This window comes from Ambystoma mexicanum, chromosome 4p (assembly GCF_040938575.1).
Source record: "Ambystoma mexicanum isolate Mex_15411 chromosome 4p, UKY_AmexF1_1, whole genome shotgun sequence".
Taxonomy (NCBI): domain Eukaryota; kingdom Metazoa; phylum Chordata; class Amphibia; order Caudata; family Ambystomatidae; genus Ambystoma; species Ambystoma mexicanum.
In genome coordinates this window covers 554180850-554201238 of record NC_090927.1, presented here as the reverse complement: position 1 = coordinate 554201238, position 20389 = coordinate 554180850, and the positions used below count along the sequence as shown (strand labels likewise).

General features: G+C 41.2%; 1 protein-coding gene across 2 annotated transcripts in view; it reads left to right on the top strand.

Moving 5' to 3' along the window:
- CSMD1 (CUB and Sushi multiple domains 1) overlaps positions 1 to 20389 on the top strand; it is a 5442057-nt gene that overhangs the window by 4989461 nt on the left and 432207 nt on the right. For both annotated transcript variants that reach the window (XM_069606098.1, XM_069606099.1), the window contains exon 54: positions 5366 to 5539. In XM_069606098.1, the coding sequence (XP_069462199.1) occupies positions 5366 to 5539 (174 nt within the window). The remainder of the gene's footprint in view (positions 1 to 5365; positions 5540 to 20389) is intronic.

Below are 20389 nucleotides of genomic sequence, written 5' to 3'. Positions count from 1 at the left end.
GGCCTGACAGCTTATCAAACTACATGTTAACGGGTGACCCTAAATTATTTGCCAGTCTACTTTTTCCTCTGTTTATACAAGTAAGAAGGGAACCGTGCCTTTCTGACGGTTTGTAAAAAAAAGTTATGATGTCATTTTTTTAAAAGGGTGAACTATCACGTCCAGGGAATTATCAACCAATTACTTAAATGGACTCCTCAAGTAAAATATGTTCATCCCTGATTCTGGAAGAAGTTGAAGATTTGGAAGCTAGGAATCACAAGCTTTCCATTGTTCAAATTGGGTTTAGGAAGGGATTCGGTACATCATTGAATGGTTTTGTACTTAAGTTTGTGAGAGCAGAAGCTATTAGCAGATCTAACCATTTTGTGCGCCACTTTTGATTGGTCAGATAGACAGCACTTGTGGATTAAATTATGGAGCTGGGGATTCCATCAGGTTTACTTAAAATGATTATCCAGCAGCACACTTGTTCAAAACTACAAGTGAGATTAAATATGGAAGGTCTTCAAACAAAACAAAAAAAACAACAACAAAAACATGGATATGTTTATGGCAGGTTTGCGTTTTGGTGCCCTGCCTTTTTCATCTTCATATTTCTGATTTGAGGAATGAACTAGGAAAAAAAAACACATTTCCGTCAAAAATAGGACACCTGCATGTGCTTGGTTTGGGGTTTTGGGGATGATAGAGTTCTTTTTGATACCACCCAAATAGACCTATAGCGAATGCTGACAAATATGGAAGCTTATCTAGATTCAAATAAGTTAAAGATAAATGTTGAGGAAACAGCTGTGATGATAGTAAAAAAAGGAAAAAGAATTATGGTACTTTGTTTATCCTATAGAGGAAATTACAGATAAGTAAATGGTTTAGCTTAACCAATTCAGACCACAGTGAAGTGGAGTGATAGGAAAGTTGAGATCCAAGAAGAGTCTGTTAATAGCACAGATTTCATTGCATTTATTTGAAATGCTGCACATATACAATACTGCCTTTACTCTACTTGTATAAGGCCCAAATCATCCCAGCGATAACCTCTGGCCTAGAAGTAGTTGACAAACCTACAGAGAGAGTTATGGATATTTTAGAGCAGAACATTTGGAAAGTTGTTTTAAATTTACCTGTGAGCCTACCAATCACAGTTATCAGGTTAGAATTGGGTCTACACTCTATGGCCCTCAGTACGACCCTGGCGTTGGACCATGGTGCTAATAGCACCATGGTCCATGCCGGTAACTTACCGACTCCGCCATGGCGGAATTGAGAATTACCGCCCCATTCCGAGGTTGGCGGGGTGGTAATTCCTCATGCCGCCATGGCCCTTCCCCATTCCCATTTTTGCCCCATAGGGCTCAATGGAAATGGGGAAGGCGCTAAGTACGGTGCCGCAAATTCCCTCAAAGCAGGCCGCACAAAGCAGGCGTTAAAATCGCCAACCAGCAAAGGGACCTCGTAATCAGGCGTTAAGGGGTTAACGGCGCAGCCACCTTTTACGGCGCCATTAACCCCTTAACGCCAGGGTTGTAATGAGGGCCTATGTATTCTAGTATCATCTTTAAGAAGTTGTTGATCTTGCAAAAAAGCTTCAATTTTTATCAAATACGCCCTATATGAAGCTCTAAATAAAAGTTCAGTGCATGAATCAACGCCTGAATTGAATAATTTTACAAATGATTGCCTCCAGATCTTCGATGAAATTGGCTGCAGTAGTGAATTATTATCTGAGAATCTATGTAAGTTAAATTGAGGTTAAGAATATATGACTGGGCCCAAAAGGATATAGCCCTTAACAAATATGCCCTATCTGAGGGTGTAGAAGTAAGGCTTGGACACAATGGTAGTATGTTTTTGAGCCAAAGCTTTTATGATATGACAAAGGGTTGGAAAAATGCCTCTCCATCCCTAAAACTAAGAGGGGTTTCCCTGCCTCTAAGAAAACTAAGGACATTGTCAGAATGTGCAAAACTGTAAAGTCTGTCACTGCTGTGTCTTAAAAAGCCTATCTCTGTGCCTAAAACAAATTTGCTCTCTGAAGTGATCTGCAGTGGTCTCCTCTCATGTAATCTGATCTTCCGGGCCTTTAAAAGGAAAAACTTAGCAACTTTAGAGGCTGGATGGCTGACCCAAGGCACAGCCAGATACTGGAACTTTGATGCAGATGCAAAAAATACTCCAAAGAGGAATAGATTAAATCCCAACCTCTATCATTTGTAAGTTCTGAGTTGTGGGTTGTACATATTATTTGTACATCCCGAAATGTTAGGAACTATGTCAGAAGTGTATGTGCTTCCGGCATTATAATGTGTATAGAATAGGTCCTATGGTGTTTGTACTCGGATATCTCAGGACTCTTTCTCTGTGAATTGATCAAACACAGACATTCTTGGAGTCAAAAAGGATATATCACTGTGTGTGGACAAAGAACAATAAAGTACATTGAAGTCCGTTCCTGTTTACATCACAAAGCAGTCCTGTTATTGATGCTGAAACATTTACGACAAAGGTGAAAGGGTAATTAACCACTACCCATTTTCTTGCCTGTAAGCTATCCCTTGAAAATAAGAAAGGTAAACCTTTGCACAGTACTGCAATAGAATCACCAGTGATGGGAATCTTGCAAACAGACATGTTAAACAGAAGTTCTTCTCTGTATAAGTGATTCACATACAGGAATGTTCAATAGCTGGAATTTCAATTGAGTATTCTACAACTCTGTTTGAAATTCTGACATTTCCTTTGAGTAAGGGGTAAGGTACCTATTTTCAACGAAGGGGACATAGAGAGACTCAGATAGGCAAATACATTCACTTTTGTTTTATCAAATGAAAGCTTTATCCAGACTCCTCATTCATATGGCAGTCAATCGTGGATGGGCGCTCAGGGTAAACTCAACGTATAGATGTTAGTGTGTGCATTTACAGAAGTCTATTCAGGTAAACATAGCATGAACATTAATGCATACAGTGTATTGATCTTCCTTCATTGTAGAAATTGGAATTTCATAGATGCATAATTTGTTTATATGTAAAATTGTTCTATTATTTACATTTTACTTTATTAATAAATAGACCTTCTGTGCAACATTGTGTGTTTCTTGACCCGAACGGGCACCAAGGCTGTTGGGAATGAATATTGTTAAATTGAGAGTTCCAGGTTCATATAAACAACTTCAATAAATAAATAAATATTGTGTGCACCTGATTTGGGGAGGGTGGAATGTTCCCCTCGAATCGGATGTATCCCAGTTAAAGCATCCTAATCTGTGTTATGCTACCTTTCCTTATTAAACAATATTTTGAGAGTATCGTACCACTGTTAAAATATTGTAAACATACCACTGACTAGATATTAATTTTAAGCTACAATAAAGTAGTATACTGTACATGGTAGTATCCTACTGCAGTCAGGGGAAAGTATCAACATTCTCTACTTTAGAGCCAACAGAACATCCCTGTCAGGGGTCTTTAGTGATGGCCTACCATGCCTATCTTTAACCTGATTGCTTGAATAGCAGAGGTGCATATTCCGCATTCCAAACCATGTTAATGTGTGCCTTTATAGCGGTTACTCTAGAGGAGAGACCAATTCTAGTTGTTCATTACTCATGAGCAACACATGCATCCTATGCCCACATAGGGTTTTCCTAGGTACATTTGGTGGTTACTTTACTTTCTCTCCTTTGATGTCAGCACACGACTTGCCTGATAACTCGGGTGTTTAACTGCTGTTGAACATTGGTAATTTGATTCCACAGAGGAATGTGCAGTGATGAGGCACTATTGGAAACAATGGGCTGGCCTGTGCCCAGTCAATGACCTATGTGGAGGGCAGTATTTTACATTGTAATGTATCATACAAAGGCGATTTGGATGAGGACTATTAAGGAAGGATGTAAATGCTATGTCAGTGAAGTGATTATCTTCTCCCTTTGCGTTTGGTGCTGGCCTCCATCCATCACTTGGTGGTAATGACTGTTGAGTGGCAGCACGCTGGGGCACTCAAGAGTGCCATGTTATTTTCACACAGGTTCTTGTGTGATGATAAAAACCTATCGGTAAACTTCGTCCCAGATTCTGATGAGTGTGTATTGTGGAGGAAAGTGTGAGTTGTGTCAGTGTAAGTGCTTGCATGATTCCAATTTCCAAGCTCCGATTGACTATTCTTAAATACGAATGTAGACAAACGGTGTGTTTTCCAACGCTGTTGGAATCAGTACATAAGACACTGACTCTGCCCACTTTGCTCCACTTTTACAGAGGAATGTCCTTAAATACCGCAGATGTGTCAGTCATCGTGCTTGCTTTAACAATTCTGATGTGAAAGCATTTGCAGACAAGTATCCTTATCTTTGGAGGACTTCTACTACAGTCAAATGGCGGCAGTGTTTGGATGACGAGAGGACCTTCTCCTTTCTAGGAAAGTGTGGTGTTTGCAAATACACACTTTCTGAAGGAAGAATGGCAGCGTTGGGTACATTAATGTAGGGAAGCAACACGTATATGTAATGACAATATCAACAACACACAGCATATGCTAAAACACTCTGCATTAAAATAAACAAGCCATCATTCACTGGCCTAGCACAGCTTTCAAAAAGCAGACGCCCATGCACTGCATAGCGTGTGCCTGTGTGTAGATAAGGGGATTCACACCTTTATTTAATTATCGAAAATGGATGAGTGTAGAAACATGCTTAGTAAACTGTTTTAATTTAAAGGGAATGAGAAACATAGCAGTGGTGGGTCATGGTATGCAAATAAAGAGACACTATGAGCAGAGTCACATAGATGTGTTGTATACCCCCTGGCCTTTAACCGTCTCAGACACCAGCCAGGTCTAGGTGCATTCGCTCCATGAAAATTGCACATTCATGTAGGGAAATGCAACCATTTTAACACATTTCCCTCCACAGAGAGGGACTCCTTCCCACAACACGTATTTGCAATGTTTTAATGCTGCGTTACTTTCACTGTTTAAACCTCTGTAAAACCATTTAATATGTAAATAAAGCACATATTGTTGGGTTTTCAAGCGCTATGGTTTTGAAGTGGAATCACTGTTTTTCACACAATAAGCAAATTAAAATGTGAGGCCATTTCACGTTGCCGGTGGTAAGGTGGCGTCCCCTGCCCAGGATCACGTGTTCTGCTCTCTACAGGTAAAGACTTCAATGAATCTCTTAGGCACTGATGCTGAAACCACTCGAAGTACTGAGATGAATATCCTTTATCCCACAGTCTACACGCAATTGTATCACTGTTGGCCTCATTTTCTAAATGATTGAACACCACCAACATGGGTGCATTAATAGTTATTAGTTAATATTACAACGATACTTTTAACAACATCTACTTTTTTACAGCAATTACGTGTGGACATCCAGGAAACCCTGCCAACGGACTCACAAATGGCAGTGAGTTTAATCTGAATGATGTTGTAAACTTCACATGCAACGCTGGTTATTTACTCCAGGGCGTATCTCGTGCTCAGTGCCGCAGTAATGGACAATGGAGCAGCTCTCTTCCCGTATGCCGAGGTAAGAATCGCATTCATTAAACCGGAACTGTACAGTGCATGGTAATAAATACACAATAGGGACAACGCATGGGGCATGCCTCTAGAATAAAATATGCAAACTGTGAAAAACATTATTGCATCATATAAAGGGCCTTACCATGAGTTGGGCTGTATTTCCAGCTGTAGTACTGCCGACTGTAATAGCCCTAGCACCGACCGGTCTGGTGGTATTACCACCGGATCCCAGGTTGTACCTTAACGGTAAATACCCATTCCTGATTCAGTCCATTGGATCCAATGGGGAATTTTCGGTGCTAATACTGCGGGCTAATACAGCCGGCTGTAATACCACCGAAAACAGGGATTTTCACCTTCAGAAAAAAATCTGGAGGTAAAACAGCCAATTTAATGCCCAACTTGTGATAAGGCCAGCCTTTACATGTGGCGGTAATACTGTTTTTATATATAGGGAAAATAGAACTTAATAGTACAAAAACATTCATAAAACCAAATTAGAATTTTCTAACGTCTAACCCTTCACCGGCTAGACCTCAATTAGGAGCATAGAAAAAAGGCAGAAGATGATAAATCATTTTTTTACAATCATTAATACATTGACAAATGATGTCCCTATGGTCACTCTGTTCTTTTACAGAGATAGATGATCTCTTGACATGTTTCAGTTCACAATGTCTTTTGTACGGAACTTTCATCAGGAGGAAATAGTGTGCAACAAATTCCTATTCTGCATCCTTCATGAGTGAAGATAAAACCAACAATCCACGATCTCTGGGGGGTTCTTGCGCGGGCGTGCAATCCTTCAATTGAAATTGTGGTAAGGGGCCAAAATTGCCCCACTTAATGGCTGTGGCAGTAACTATAGATGGCCTGTCAGGTAAATGTAGGGAGGTCGCTGTTGTAAAACTTCGAAAATCAGGCCCTCATGAGGTAGCAGGTACTCCTTCACTCTGCTTGTAAATGTAGGATTTCTTTCACCCCTGTCTCATCTCTTCGCTGCCCCATGTCAAATGTGAACCCGACAATAATACTGTTACCACCGCATTTAAGGGCTACAGCCCAACTTGTGATGAGGCCCAAAGTCTGGAAAGCACAACACAAGCAACATGCGCATGTCAACGCCAAAGGCCATGGAAAGCAAAGGAAACTCCATGCTGAAAGCAATAGGCTACTTTCTGGACCTCCAGGTGATACACATATAACTCCAGTGGTCGAAGTGTACGAAAAGAAGTATTGTATTGTATTCTAGTTGTTATTTATATAGCACCCTTTCACCCATTTGTATGGCATCAATGAGCTTTGTGTTGGAACGCCCTTGGTGACCACAGTTCATGTGTAGGATGTTCTAAGAGTTGAAATAAAGGATGCATGTGTACATTTTGCCAGGTTAGGACTTAGGTGGGCTGCTAGGTTCCAGTAAGCAGCCCGGAGGTCAGGCATGTGGGCGGGTGCTGTTGGTGGTTTAGGATAGAGTGCTAGTGCCTTAGATTCAATATGTGCCCAGTTGGACCAACATTTTTCATAGGTTGTCATTGTATACTTATGGCAGAGGTGTTCAGGTACATCAGGACTTTCAGTGTCGATGGCTATGTGAGGTGCTAGACCGGAATGGCATAGCCATAGCTGCATTCTAGGGTGCATGGATGGGTGGCCGTGCTTGTGGCTGGTGTCCACAGATGTGGTGCAAGGTATACATACTATAAGCTTGGATGGAGTTTGGCTTCAATGTAATTTCTTGGTCCAATGCGATTGGTGGGACTCGCTAGTCATGGTCTCCCTGGAATGAAAGTCTAAGCAGTGGGAGAGGGGCCAAGAGGGATAGGGAGGTGATGCACTATCATATGTCTGCGAAGGGTGTGGGGGGGGGGATGAGAGTTTGTAATGGTGTGCTGTTGTGAATGCTGCCGGCATCAATGGAGTATTGGTGGTTGGGAGTGTTGTGTTTGGGTCAGTGTTTCTGTCCGCCTATCGACAATATAGTGTGCAAAAGGGTTTCAAGAGGAGGGAGGGAAGATACAGGTTTTGAGGACCTTTCTGAATGCCAAGTGATTGTCAATGTTGCGGATGTGCAGGGATATGGAGTTCAAGATGATTGGTGCTTGGACGGAGAAGGAGGATCCGTCCAGTCTGGTAAAGTTGTAATGTGGGACTACTAGGAGAGATGCTATGCCAGATCTGAGTGTCCTTGAGGAGTGGTAGTGAATAACTTTGTCTTGGAGGAATTCCAGGCCAGTTTAATGGGACTTTGTTCCCTGCTGGCATGTCCCCTTTCCCCACAACCCCTTTCACCACTTCCCCTCCCTGTGCAATACAAACCCCCAAACAAACACAACTGCTGTTTAAGGGAATGTTCAGTGCAGTGCACTGAAGTGCAACTTTCTTCAACTTCTTCCTACCCTTTTATTTTAAAATGAAAACATGCCAGATTGGTTTCTTTTTAAAATAAAATTATAGGAACAATACTTTTTTTTTCTTAAAGCAGAGGAGCACAGTTCCAAACTGCCCCTATCCTCTTCGACCACTGTGTAACTCCACTACCTCATGCAGCAGGACCATGTGGATGAACACAGCAGAAGTATGCTCAGAGGAGGAGTTGGTCAATGTGAGGTTATGCAGAGCAAAACTGAGATTCAGGACTACAAATGAACAAGTTTTACTCACCATGTATCGACTTGATATGCACACATCCATGAATGTTGGTAACTGTGCTTCAAACAGAACAGTAAAAGCTGCTGAAATGCCTCTAATTTCTGTGCCACAAAGTAATACCGAAAAACAGTGAATGTGATTGTTGACAACCATACCACTGCCCATTGTTGCACACATACTGCAGTATTTAACTAAGTTTTAAGGCATAAAGATCATTATATAATTGGACACATTATACGCTTACCAAAGCCAGACTCAAAGGATGAACTAGCTTCCCTAATATCCCAACGACTATGCATGTTTACTAGATTATTTCAAAGATTAGACATAGTCATCCTGCATTAGAAATAAGCAACACACATCTCGTGGGCATTGTCATGCCTTTTTCCATGATCAACACTGCGAGGATAGGCCATCTGGCACCGGGGTAGAAGCCCTGTTTTTTAGTTCTTATTAATTAATGTAATGATGAAAGCAATTCCTTCTCGGAAAAGGTTGTCTGCTAAGCAGACCGTTCTTTCATCAAGCTCCATGCCAGAATCATAATGTACACGTTTGCACTGCTGCATCAGTATCCTGATCTGCTGTACCTGCTCTACAGTGATGCTGAGCAAGTTCAGAGATCACCGATGCCCTGTCTGCCCGCTGGGTGACAGCAAAGCCACTTCAGCACAGACATTGCATTTAAATCTTCACCTCGCTTCCAACACCACATCATTTTGTTGAACTAGCATCCTGGTGCTAGTTTATTCTGTATACATAAGCCATACCTGAGTTTGGATATGGTGGATAGTAATACACATTGTTATTAGAAGTCACATCTGATTTGAATCATACACATGCCAATACTATGAGACCAGGTCAGCTGTGGAAGTGTTGTTTGCATTCTAGCCTACCTATGCTCAGCCAGAAACCCAATAGACTAAAGGACCATGCCTCCCTTTTGATCCTTTATGAGGTTGGGTAACACCTCTCTCCAGCAGCTTTCTCCAGCCGGATGGCCATCAGCAGGAGCTGTCTTGGGAAACAGGAATCAAATGGCACATCCTAAACAAAAGGAGTAGCTTCAAAGCAGGGTGTTGCATACCAAATGGACTTTCATTCTATGGATCTGAGAAGGGGTTGGGGGTAGTGTAGTCAGAGGAAGCTCATCACAGTTCTGGCGTTTGTCTGTACCGGTCCATCCTCCCTGTTTCTTACACTTCCTTCAGTACAGAGCACTTTGAGTATAATGAACCCAGCCAAAGACCATTTTTTACAATGACAAGGCTTGGACCACTCCCACCAGGCTTGCCTAAATCCAATCCAATGGATCCTTTGTTCTATAAAAGAGGAGTTCCCCCATCCCTTCACTGATTCATGTTTGGGCTAACCCAGCCTAAAGAAAGAATTCATTAGGACTTCCTTTGAGAGAGATGTCCTCTCCAAAGCCTTCTGCCAGTGAGGTGAAGATTGAGTGTTTCAAAGCAAGGGCAAGCTGTTCTCATCAACCACTCCCACAGCACATTGTGAGTAATCTGCTGCTGGAGCAAGATCTGCCCCTCTGCCATATAGACCAGTACTTGACCTGATTCGATGTGAAGGACCCTTCAAGGGGTTGTCCAGTCTCCTCTGTGTTGGGAGAATGAGAACATGGACTGATTTAGTTCCTGAGCCACTGGATTTGGACTGACATCATTCTAAACGACAGAACAGCCAGGATCCCTATTTCTTGCTGATTAACTGCTTCAAGCCACCTATGAACCACATTCAAAACCTTTTCAACCAACGGGGCACACCGATAATGCTTTTGGCTCATTCTCAACCTTCAAACCATTGCTGCTGCACATTCAAACTGGCTCACCACCACATCATACATAGCAGAACCCCTGTTACTTTTTCTGCTCTGACCAACAGCTCTTTGCCGGTCCTCAATTCAAACCACTAAATCATTGCATCATGCATCAACCCAAACCACTTTTTACCAATGCCTTGAACCAGTGTGACCTCGAACCACTGCATCATTGAACCACATATCGAGCCATCACGATCACAGCATCAAAATATCACTGGTTTTCTCGTTGAATCGATGGCGTATAACTCATCGATTCTAACCATCAGTTAACAAAAAATCTCGAACGGGCACAAATTTTCCAACCGACTCTGGTGAGCCCTCCAAACTGCATTGCTCAAACGCCTCCTTGAACTGCTCTCAGCTACCATTTTGTACCGACTCAATGCCTGCTCCCCACATGAACCAACACGGTTTGAAATATCTGAACCTGCTCACACAACAATAAGAAGCCTGGTGCGATGCTGTAATCCACCAAAAACTGTTTAAGGTGCTGTTGGGAGATTCCGGTTCCCGGGCCTCTTTGTCAGGACCCTAAACGCCTGTTAAACCGCTTTTGCATTTTTTGCATTGGGAAGCATATACCTTTTGAACACTTCGTTGCATCGCTTCGATTTCTATTCTCCCTGCTAAGTACTCAGAGTGCTTTCTTATTACATCGTGCAGGTTTCTTTCTTCTTTTATAGGTATGCGTTATTGATAGTTAAGTGTACAAGTGATTTGTGTATTATTTAAAGTGCATGTTTTTATAGTAGCATTAATGGATATTTTTTTTTTATTTACTTTGGAACTCTTGTGCTATTGCTATTTGGGTTGCTACTTGATCGCTTCCACACGCCTTCTGAGAATATAGCCTTTCCTTTGCACTCCTCGCCACAAAAGGCGTAGAAGGGATCACTGCTGGTTTGTAGAGGTGTAGGGGCCGGATAAGGCGGCTGAGCTATTATTCACCCCTCTTCTTCGACATAGCAAAAGTCTTTTAGTCAAAAACATACCTCCAATCTATGAAACAAGATACATTATTAGCTAATGGAAAAACATAAAAATGAATCTATTTGGTAATCTCTATCCGTGGTAGAATGACGCAACATGTACATCACCCTCATGGCCACCCAGTACGCACCTGCAGGGCTGGATATTTGTCAAATGAAAGAAGTATGCAATGACAGTAATCAAATGGGCAGTGTTGGAATTGTGCCATATTTCCTCGGATATAGAATCCATTACAAATGATGTGCAAAGATTCTGAATCCAGAAAATACCAAAAGTCCATGCTCATGGACTCTGTGCTATCGACATACACTGCACCTGCAGTGCCCAGCTGTTCCATGTGCTCATAGACATTCCATGATCAAAAGAGTTCTGCTCCATCGTGTTCTCTTTGTTTTGTTTTGAACTAACCCATTAAAGTGCAATTAACTTTAGATGGCTGTAGACCCAGCAGCCAGTGGATAATTTAAAATGACTAAAGATGTGAAAGGTGGGTAATTAGATACGGGAGAGAAGCATAAAGCTGCATAATGTTTGACACGTTGACCACAATTTGGTGTATTTTCTTTCACTGTGTTTCATTCTGGAGGCAACATTTCGAGGCTCACATTAATCTGCATGTTATTAGTTGTAAGCTTTTATGCAGGAAGGTGAAAATAAAGTTAGAATCATACTATTTGTATTAACTTTATTGTCATGGTGCTTTAGTAGGCCCTTTGTGCATATTTAAAGCAATTTTTTTTTACATCTATGTTTATTTTTGAGCTGTATTTTTTTGAATATTTCCAAGCCTGTCACTGTGCTTCCATCACTGCCCCTGACCGCACTTCATTCGGGCCCCATGAATCCCTGCTGGTGGAAACCCAGAGCACTTTGTGGTCCTTTTCTAGCACTGGGTTTAGGTAATCAATACTCACAATCATGTACTGCTTCCAGGACCAGATTACCGAAACTTTGCTCTGGTGCAAGTGCAAGGGCAAAGGTGCACTTTATCAGCCGTTGGGCAAAGTTAGCCCTAGTTCCAAAACATTGGGCCATATTAGAATACATTTGCACCGTAACAAGTGCAATTCTTCATGGTATTAGCAGGCAAAAGTGCAAAGTGTGCCCTTGGGCAAAAAACTATTATTTCAATGCATTGTTGCACCAGGGGGGAAAATGTTCTCCAGTGCATGGTTGCATCCCCAACACAGCTGGCCGTACTGCCTATCTGCCCATGAAAGTGTCTAATGTTCATAGTCCTTCAACTATGTAAGTCCACCCATGTATTGTCCCCGGTGACTGTTACATTTACTCACATCTAAAACCTGTTCAGATTGTCACTCAGAATCCCCCTGTTCCAAGAGGCTCATTGCTTCCCATCAAATATGATTTCTTATCTATTGTTTCTCTCAGTATATGCATAAATACATACATAAATACATAAATAAAAGATACATAAATAAATAAATTATTAAATACATAGGAATGGCATTAGCACTAGGGCTAACTTTGCTCCGGTTCAAACATACATTGAAAGGATATTTTTTTTTTTACTAGGTGAATCTTTGAACTCTGGCCACTGGTGTCTAATGTGAGATGTGCTGCACAGGAAGGCAGGCACACTGTAACCCACAAAATGAAGGGGAGACAAATGTGCCTTATTGCATTTAAGACATGATCCTCTAGCCCTTCTGCTGAGCAGAATTGTGTCAGTAAAGTACAACAAGGTATTAATGCATGTTGCAGGTATTTGTATCAAAACAACACCCCCGGAAAAGGGGTGGACGAAATCATGCTCATTACACACTGTATTGGGTAGCCTGAACCATAATTCTCCCATACATATGTGATGTCACAGTGTATTTGGCCACCTCCAGACATCCACCCGAACAACTACTTCCCTCAACAATGCACATGAAGACAAATGGAGGAAACCTTTCACCTGATACATAATTAAGCATTGCATAGAGCGTTTTTATGTTTGTGGTATTGGCTTTCATGAAAGAAATAACGACAACCAGGGCATGTCAGTTGGTGTGATGTGATGGCAGAAAGTACTACAACTGTTCCAACTGGCAGAGAGTAAGTGCCATCTGTGAGTATGGTTGTTTTTATCAGGCCAGAATGGTGCTCCTGTCTGGAGTTTCCAGGATCCGAAGAATCTCATGCATTCATAAACTGATGCCTTCTCAGGATTAATAGGCCGTACAGAACACTGAGCCTGTTTATAACTGGTGCAATGATGAAGTTGTCTGCCACCAGACTGTTCCTCAAATCCTGCTGAATGCTATGGTCCAGCTTATTGTAAAGCACATCAATTATCTGAAGCACATTGTGCACATTGTTGATCAAGTTTATCTTCCACAGTCAATTAGGGCATTTGATCTTCAATGCCGCAAATCAACATTCTGCAAAGCCCCCAATTCAGCCCTGAGACCTCACCAAACGACCCCACATTATGAACGTTTTTCAGCTAAAAGAAGGGCATTCGACATGATGCATGTGCAAAATTGATTTTGCAGGATGAACCATAATAGCACAGTGAACAATTATCTTCACCTCTCACCCACATTGCCATTAACACTGTCCTGTATCATTCCCTCTACATTACTGTATACAGTTCACTAGTCTGGATTGAAATGTGACATGTCAAAAATAATAAAGTCTAGCATTGATAGTCCATCCCAGGCTCATCCTCTTTACTAATTATGGTGTTGAGTTGAATTTCCATCTAAGTTGCATTCATATTGCACCATAAGTGTATATGATCTTGTTTGTTCATATGAAAAAAATACTATGGAAGAGTATTGTGTATGCAGAGCATATAATTCAGTGTCGAATGCCACTTAATGGCAATTATTTTCAGGGATAGTTGGTGTATGTACCACATTTGTCCGCAGTTTCAGATCCTCTGGTCTCTAGAACCTAATCTTAAATCCAATTACAGTGGATTAGGATTGCTTGGCTCTCCCCCTCCCAAGAAATTAAGTAAAGTTTTGGAGGGATGCACCACTGCCTTTAAAGTAATTTCACCAATTCTTTTGTTAAGACTTAATTGAATGTTAATCGTGACAGTGATGTTCTTCTTAATTAACTTCAAGATTCTGGTTTGTGTACTGGTGTTGTCTTTTCTATCAACTGTCTGAAGAGTCTCGGCTTGTCTTTGGAAATAACATCAGCATTGGTGTCCACATCCTAATCTGAAAATGTAGCTTTCTGATGCATGCCTGATATCTTGTTTGTAGAATCAGCCATTTTTTACAAGAATGAGTAATGTCATTTCTGAATGCTATAGTTCATTTCATTAGTGAGATCAAAACAAAAATAAAAGGCTGGTTGTAGTTATGCTGACAGGCTTCTTTCTGCTCTCGCTTCAGTCACCATCCTCCTAACTCCCACACTGACCAACTGAGCCCATGTATTTTGATAGTGCCTTAGGTTCACCATCCACCCTCTCTTTGGATAAAGGGGACTGGTGTGCACACTTGCTATAGGGTGCCTGGTAGATGTAGTTCTTTGGGCCAGTCAGGTCTCCAATGTGACCATCTCACAGTTGCCAACTCACTCTTGCTGTTCAGATTTCCTATATGGCCATTGTTTGGCAGGTCCCTTTCCTGATGATATCTTCAGTTTTGAGGAAGGGCTTGAAGCTAATTGACTGTCCCCTGGATTCCTCTGCTTATCTCATGTCCCTCTCTTAGCAAATTCAAGAGCTGCTTCTACACGCGCTTGAGGGATATGAATATGGATTCCCTTAAAGGGGCTCACTTACCTGTTCCATTGTTCTACTCTAGCACAATGGAGGGTTGCAATTATCCTCATTGTTTTTTTAAGGGAGATCCTATCTCCATTGTACCCTTTGACAAGCCAGTGTCAAGCCCAAGATTCCTATGGTTGTCCCCTGCAATGATCACTAGACAGGGGACTTCATTACAGGCCCTATGGCTTTTAAAAATATACAATAGGTGGGTAACTCAATAAATTAAATGTGTCTAGGTATTGCTTTGCATTAAAGGCATAGCGAAATGCCTCGGTCACTGTGTTTTAATTGTTTGCTGTTTAACATTACTGTCATTTCTCACTCACAGGATGTCTTTTATATCAATAGAACAGTTGCAGTCTCGTTGGCTTTGAGGACCCAGTTCATGGATCAGTGTTTGAGCTAAGCAGTGGCACATTGGCTGGTTGAGAGATCGTCTGAAGATGAAATGAGCATTAGTAGTAGAGATGTTTTTCTTAATACCTTTCAACTTTGAATGTCCTGTTCATTAAAGGAATATGGTGAAAGTGGACATTAAAGAAAAATAATCTGAGTTTTGGGTCTTCTCTGCACTTATCATAATTAATGTTTGCGAACCTGTAGGCCGGACCACTGGCAACCAGGCAAGGAATTGACAATCCTCTAAGGAGAAAGGCTTGATGCACATCTTGCAAGGATAACAAGGCAGTCAAATTATGAACTTGTTACATCTATTGTTTTAGACCAATCATATAATCGATTTTTCTTTTTAACGAAGTTGGGGTTGTTTATAAAAACACTATTGAACTTGCAATCTTTACAAAAAGTGATAGAAATTTCATATATAGATCTTGGATGAGGCCAGTGTTACCTCTTCCCTCCCTACCTTTGGTGCCCAAATGGCCATACAAGGTAGAAGTCGTTTCGGACCAACATTTTTTCATAAGCACTAACTGTTTCCACTCAACCAAGCTAGCTAGTAACTGATTACCTATGTCATATCTTATACCAAAGACAGTGAAGCAGTAGATAGATGTACTAGAACCTTCCTCCATATTAAGGCCTTGTAATGTTCAAGTTCATCCACAATCCAACCAGGGAAAAGTTCCAGACCACAAATTAGTCTGGGAATAACTATGGCAACATAGAACTTTAACGAGGGTACTAATGAGATTTGTCCATATGCATTGTCCACCTTACCCATCTGTGTAGCGAATGACAGTTCTATGAAATCCTTTGCTAGGATGTGGTAGAATTGGATGACCCAGAAAGAGCATATGACTCATGGCCTTAATCTTGGTCTTATTTATGGACCATATAAAGGAGCACTTCTTTTGAACTATAAAGAGCTTTAAATATAATGTTTTTTGTGGGGTTGATAATGTAAGAGGATTCAATTCAACACTACAGCTAAGTCAATGCCTAGTCTGGGATACTGAATGGAAACCCTTATTGATATATCTTTATGTCCAGTTCATGCGTTCTGGATGACTACCCCTATATAACACCCCTCTATTGGAATCCCCCTGACCCCACTGAGCCAAGAAGTAGTTCTGTTTTGCAAGTTTAAAGGTTTATTTGATAACTTAAACCATATATATTATATCACGCTTTATAATAAATTAATAATTGAATATCACACTTAATCTGATATGATAAAGATTAACAACGGAGAATCTGGCACTAGCACACTTGTGAATAGGAACAGAAGAATAAGGTGGTAGAGACTACTTAATCTAAGTTCAGATGGATGTAATGTTGAATGAAATGCAATACAGAAAATACTCAATATAATTTCAACAAAGCAATGTAATCACTTTTCTCTGGCAATCCCCTCCCCCCTTTATGCAATGCAAGGAAATGGAAGGAAAGCACACAGTTCTCAGAAATGCAATCAACTGTAATTCAGTTCACCCCAGCAAGCTTACACTACAGAAGTTGGAAACACAGGCCCAAAATGCTTTTATATGTGCTGGCAATTAAATGAAAAATATGCTAAAATGCTTTTAATTCCCTCTAGGAGGTTCAGGGTGAGTGAAATATACTTGGGATGAGTTCAGGCTCACTTTAGCAAGGATCTAGGAGTAACTAGCAGCTTAAACGAATTTTTGGCAAATGAAAGCAAGAAAACTGCTGTTTTCACACGTTGAGAAATTTGCAAATCGCGGCAAATTCGCGAGTGCGTTTATCGCGATTGCGGTAAAACTATAGGGACTAGCACTATCCTTTTGGGGTCCTAGGACAGCCTAGGATCTCAGCTTCCAGATGGAAGTTACTGCAAGTCTCTAGCACAAACGGTCACGGAGATATGAGCGATTAAATAAAGGTCGTTTTTCAGATTTGAAATTTTAAAGTTCAAAAAGACAAGTGCAGCTTGCAACTAGAAAATGACAGGTGACAGCTTTACAAATGACAGGTGACAGTTAGGAGGCAGTTCTACTTAGATTAAAATAGATTGAATTATATTATTTTAACTAAGAGATTGGTTCTGCACAGTTCTACTAGGTACTCACACTATATTCTTGAATTAGAATGGGCCTCGCCACGGATCTGGTCAGGTTTTAGACTGGACTCTGGTCTCTGCACTTCACAGTGATCTGGGTCAGCTCTCTCTCTCTCTGGATTCTGGAGACTGATGGATTTGAAGTCTGGATCTTTCTGCACAGCTTTCTCTAGAGATTGATGGAGGTAAGTGGATTTGAAGGTCCCTATCTGTCCTGCCTGTCTGCTTTTATCTGTTTTTAAAATGGGTGTGTGTGCAGCATCACTAGCCCCTACCCCTCTCCACTTATCATTGGCCAAGCTTTCATTTCTCCCCTGATTGGGGGAGCTAAGTTGTGTCAGAGTGATGTCATTTTACAGCCTGCAGAAAGTCCACTCCTCCTGTCAACTTGCACACAAATCTAGATTTGAACCAAATACATATTTGCAGAGGTACATATTGTTTTAAAATCATATGCACCCATCATGCATTACAGGAGGTATCCCCTGTTCAAACTCTGCTCTTCCTGGGGGCTTGCATTCAGAAATGGCAACATTTGCACTTTTTAACTGATTTTGCAATTTTGGACATTAACCCAAATTTACACACATGTGCGCAAGGAGTATGGACATTAGTTGATGAAGTGTCAGATTTTTCACATGCACACATTTTGAGTAATATCCTCTTTTCCGCTAAAACCCCCCTGAACATACCACCGGGTCCTAACACGTCTTAAAATGTGGGCAGAAAAATCACAAGAATTATGGTATCATTTAAATAATTTTCACAAGTCCGTACTATGAGTTATTCATCTTTTTAGAGTTATGTTCTGGCCCCAAAGGGGTGTGGTTTCCCCCCAGCACAAGGTTGAATTTCTGGTTTTTCCAGTTCTGCCAAGCCAGCTTGCTCTCACATGCAGTGCTCCTCCCCTGTCCTTCCAGGAGGAAGCTCCATTTACAACTCCCGCCAATAAAACATTTGCCTGAGTCAGGACAGGGCTTTGTTCAGAGCTCCTGTATTCTGTGGGGGCTCCCCTTAATTCAATTATCAGAGAGATGGCATATCCTTAGTGTGGCCAGCAAAAGGCAGATAGGCCTGGGAACACAGCTGTGACTCAAGTTTCACTCCTGATGGGGGTAGTTGCCAGGCAGAATTCAGTTCCTTAAACCAGGTTTCAGATAAAATGTCACTTTTTGTTACCCAGTTTAAGTCAAGACAATGTTTACATATGCAGCTAGAATGCTGATTCTAAGTTTAAAACTATGACATTTAAACAATTGCAACCTATGTGACACTCAAAGTAGGTCACTCATTTCTTTTAAACATTTAGATTTTTAGTGTCTTTCAGTCCAAATTTACTTAAACTGCTGAAATCCACAGCTCAGCCAGTCTTGTTATAAACCTTCAAGTCACTTCAGAATATAACTTTACATTGGATCCACCTCTCAGTAAGTCTTTCTTTGGCTTGCTTTGGGTTCATTTATTCAGTTTTCTACAAAAAAGTAAAATCTGGTGTTGTTTTAAAACGCCGGCTTTTTGATAGTGGTGAGTACTGGTACTGCACCCCTTTTTGGGATTTAAGAAAATGAATTCCCAACAGTTATGGGTTTGCTTTTGGCAATCAACATTGCCATTCCCAATGGTTTCAGACTACTGTGTGGGTAGTCCAATGGTGGTTTTAGGCAGTGTCCTTCTGTGCCCATAACATCGGCAAAAATGAGTGGCAGCCTATTCTTCATGCATTTCCCTGTGCATTTTCTGGGAAGCTCTGGCCATCATGATGTTTTCCATGTCAGTACTGCACAGTTTTTGAGGTAGGGCTCGGATGCATGGGTAAAAACATCCCACAATAATCAAGTTATTTAGATTCATATATTCCATAAAACCATTTATTAGTATCTGAAGACTGATAGGAGTTATGTCCATTAATATAAAATTGTCGCCATTTGCAAGCCATGAGATCGGTATATTGCCAATTTTAGGAGGAACCATTGAGCATTTATTTAGATGTCATCCGATATCAGATATATATATATATATATATATATATATATAAATTGAAGAATGTCAGGGCAAACAGACACCCTTTTCTTAGCCCATTATAGGTGGGATAGCTTGAGTCATAACACCTTCATGGCTCATTCTCATCTTCACAAAGGACTCATTGTGAAGGCTAATCAGAATGTTCAAACGACTGTTGTGCATGCCAGGCATGAAGAATTTCTGCCATAACATCCTATGGTCCACTAGAACAAATGCCTTTGACGGGTCCATTGATGCAACATGTACGGAAGTGGACACTTTTGTATGGAACATATTTTGTTGGAGTCTGGACATTAATAGGCCACCACAGTCAGTACCCATACCTTTTCCGAGTGCCTAACTGAAATATATCTAAAATGTTATTTTCCCTATGCCAATTTTTGATATGTTTCAAAATAAAAGAGGCAAATATTTTCAAATCAGTATCCATTATGGATACTGGTCTGTAGTTCTCTGGGGATAACCTATCCCCCCTCTTGAATATTGGACAAACGTATGAGATTTTCCAGGATGTTGGAATTATCTCGGTCTGTGTGATTTCTGTAAACAATATGAATAGAATTCTAGTCCAGAGATCAGTTTTTTTGCTTAAAGATGGTATATTTGACTCCACACTTTCCTTCTCCCCCCATAGCTCCGAGGTCTCTAAAAAGTCAAACTTCCTACGGCACCTCCTCAGAGGTACTTTGCCTTTCCTCTCCTTTCCTCAGAAGCTCACTGTCTCTCAAGCTCTGGTTCTCTCCATGTCGGACTATTGTAACAGCCTCTTTCTAAATCTACCTGCCTCTACTCTCCGCCCTCTGCAACTTATCCAGAACAGGACTGCGAGACTTGTCCTTGGCCTCAAGCCCTGGGATCGTATCTCTCCAGCTCTGAAATCTCTCCATTGGCTCCCAGTGGATGCAGGATTAAATTCAAAACCCTCTGCATTGTCCACAAGGCTTTCTGGGGCCAGGGTCCAAAATATCTTCAGCTATCCCTCCACAAATACCTCCACTCACGAGTTCTTAGCTCCTCTACCTCTAACTCCCTCCGGGTTCATCGTTTTTTAAATAAACGAGTTGGGGGTAGATCTCTATCTTCGGCTGGGGCCTCCCTCTGCAACAGCCTCCATGCCACTCTAATACTTGAGGAG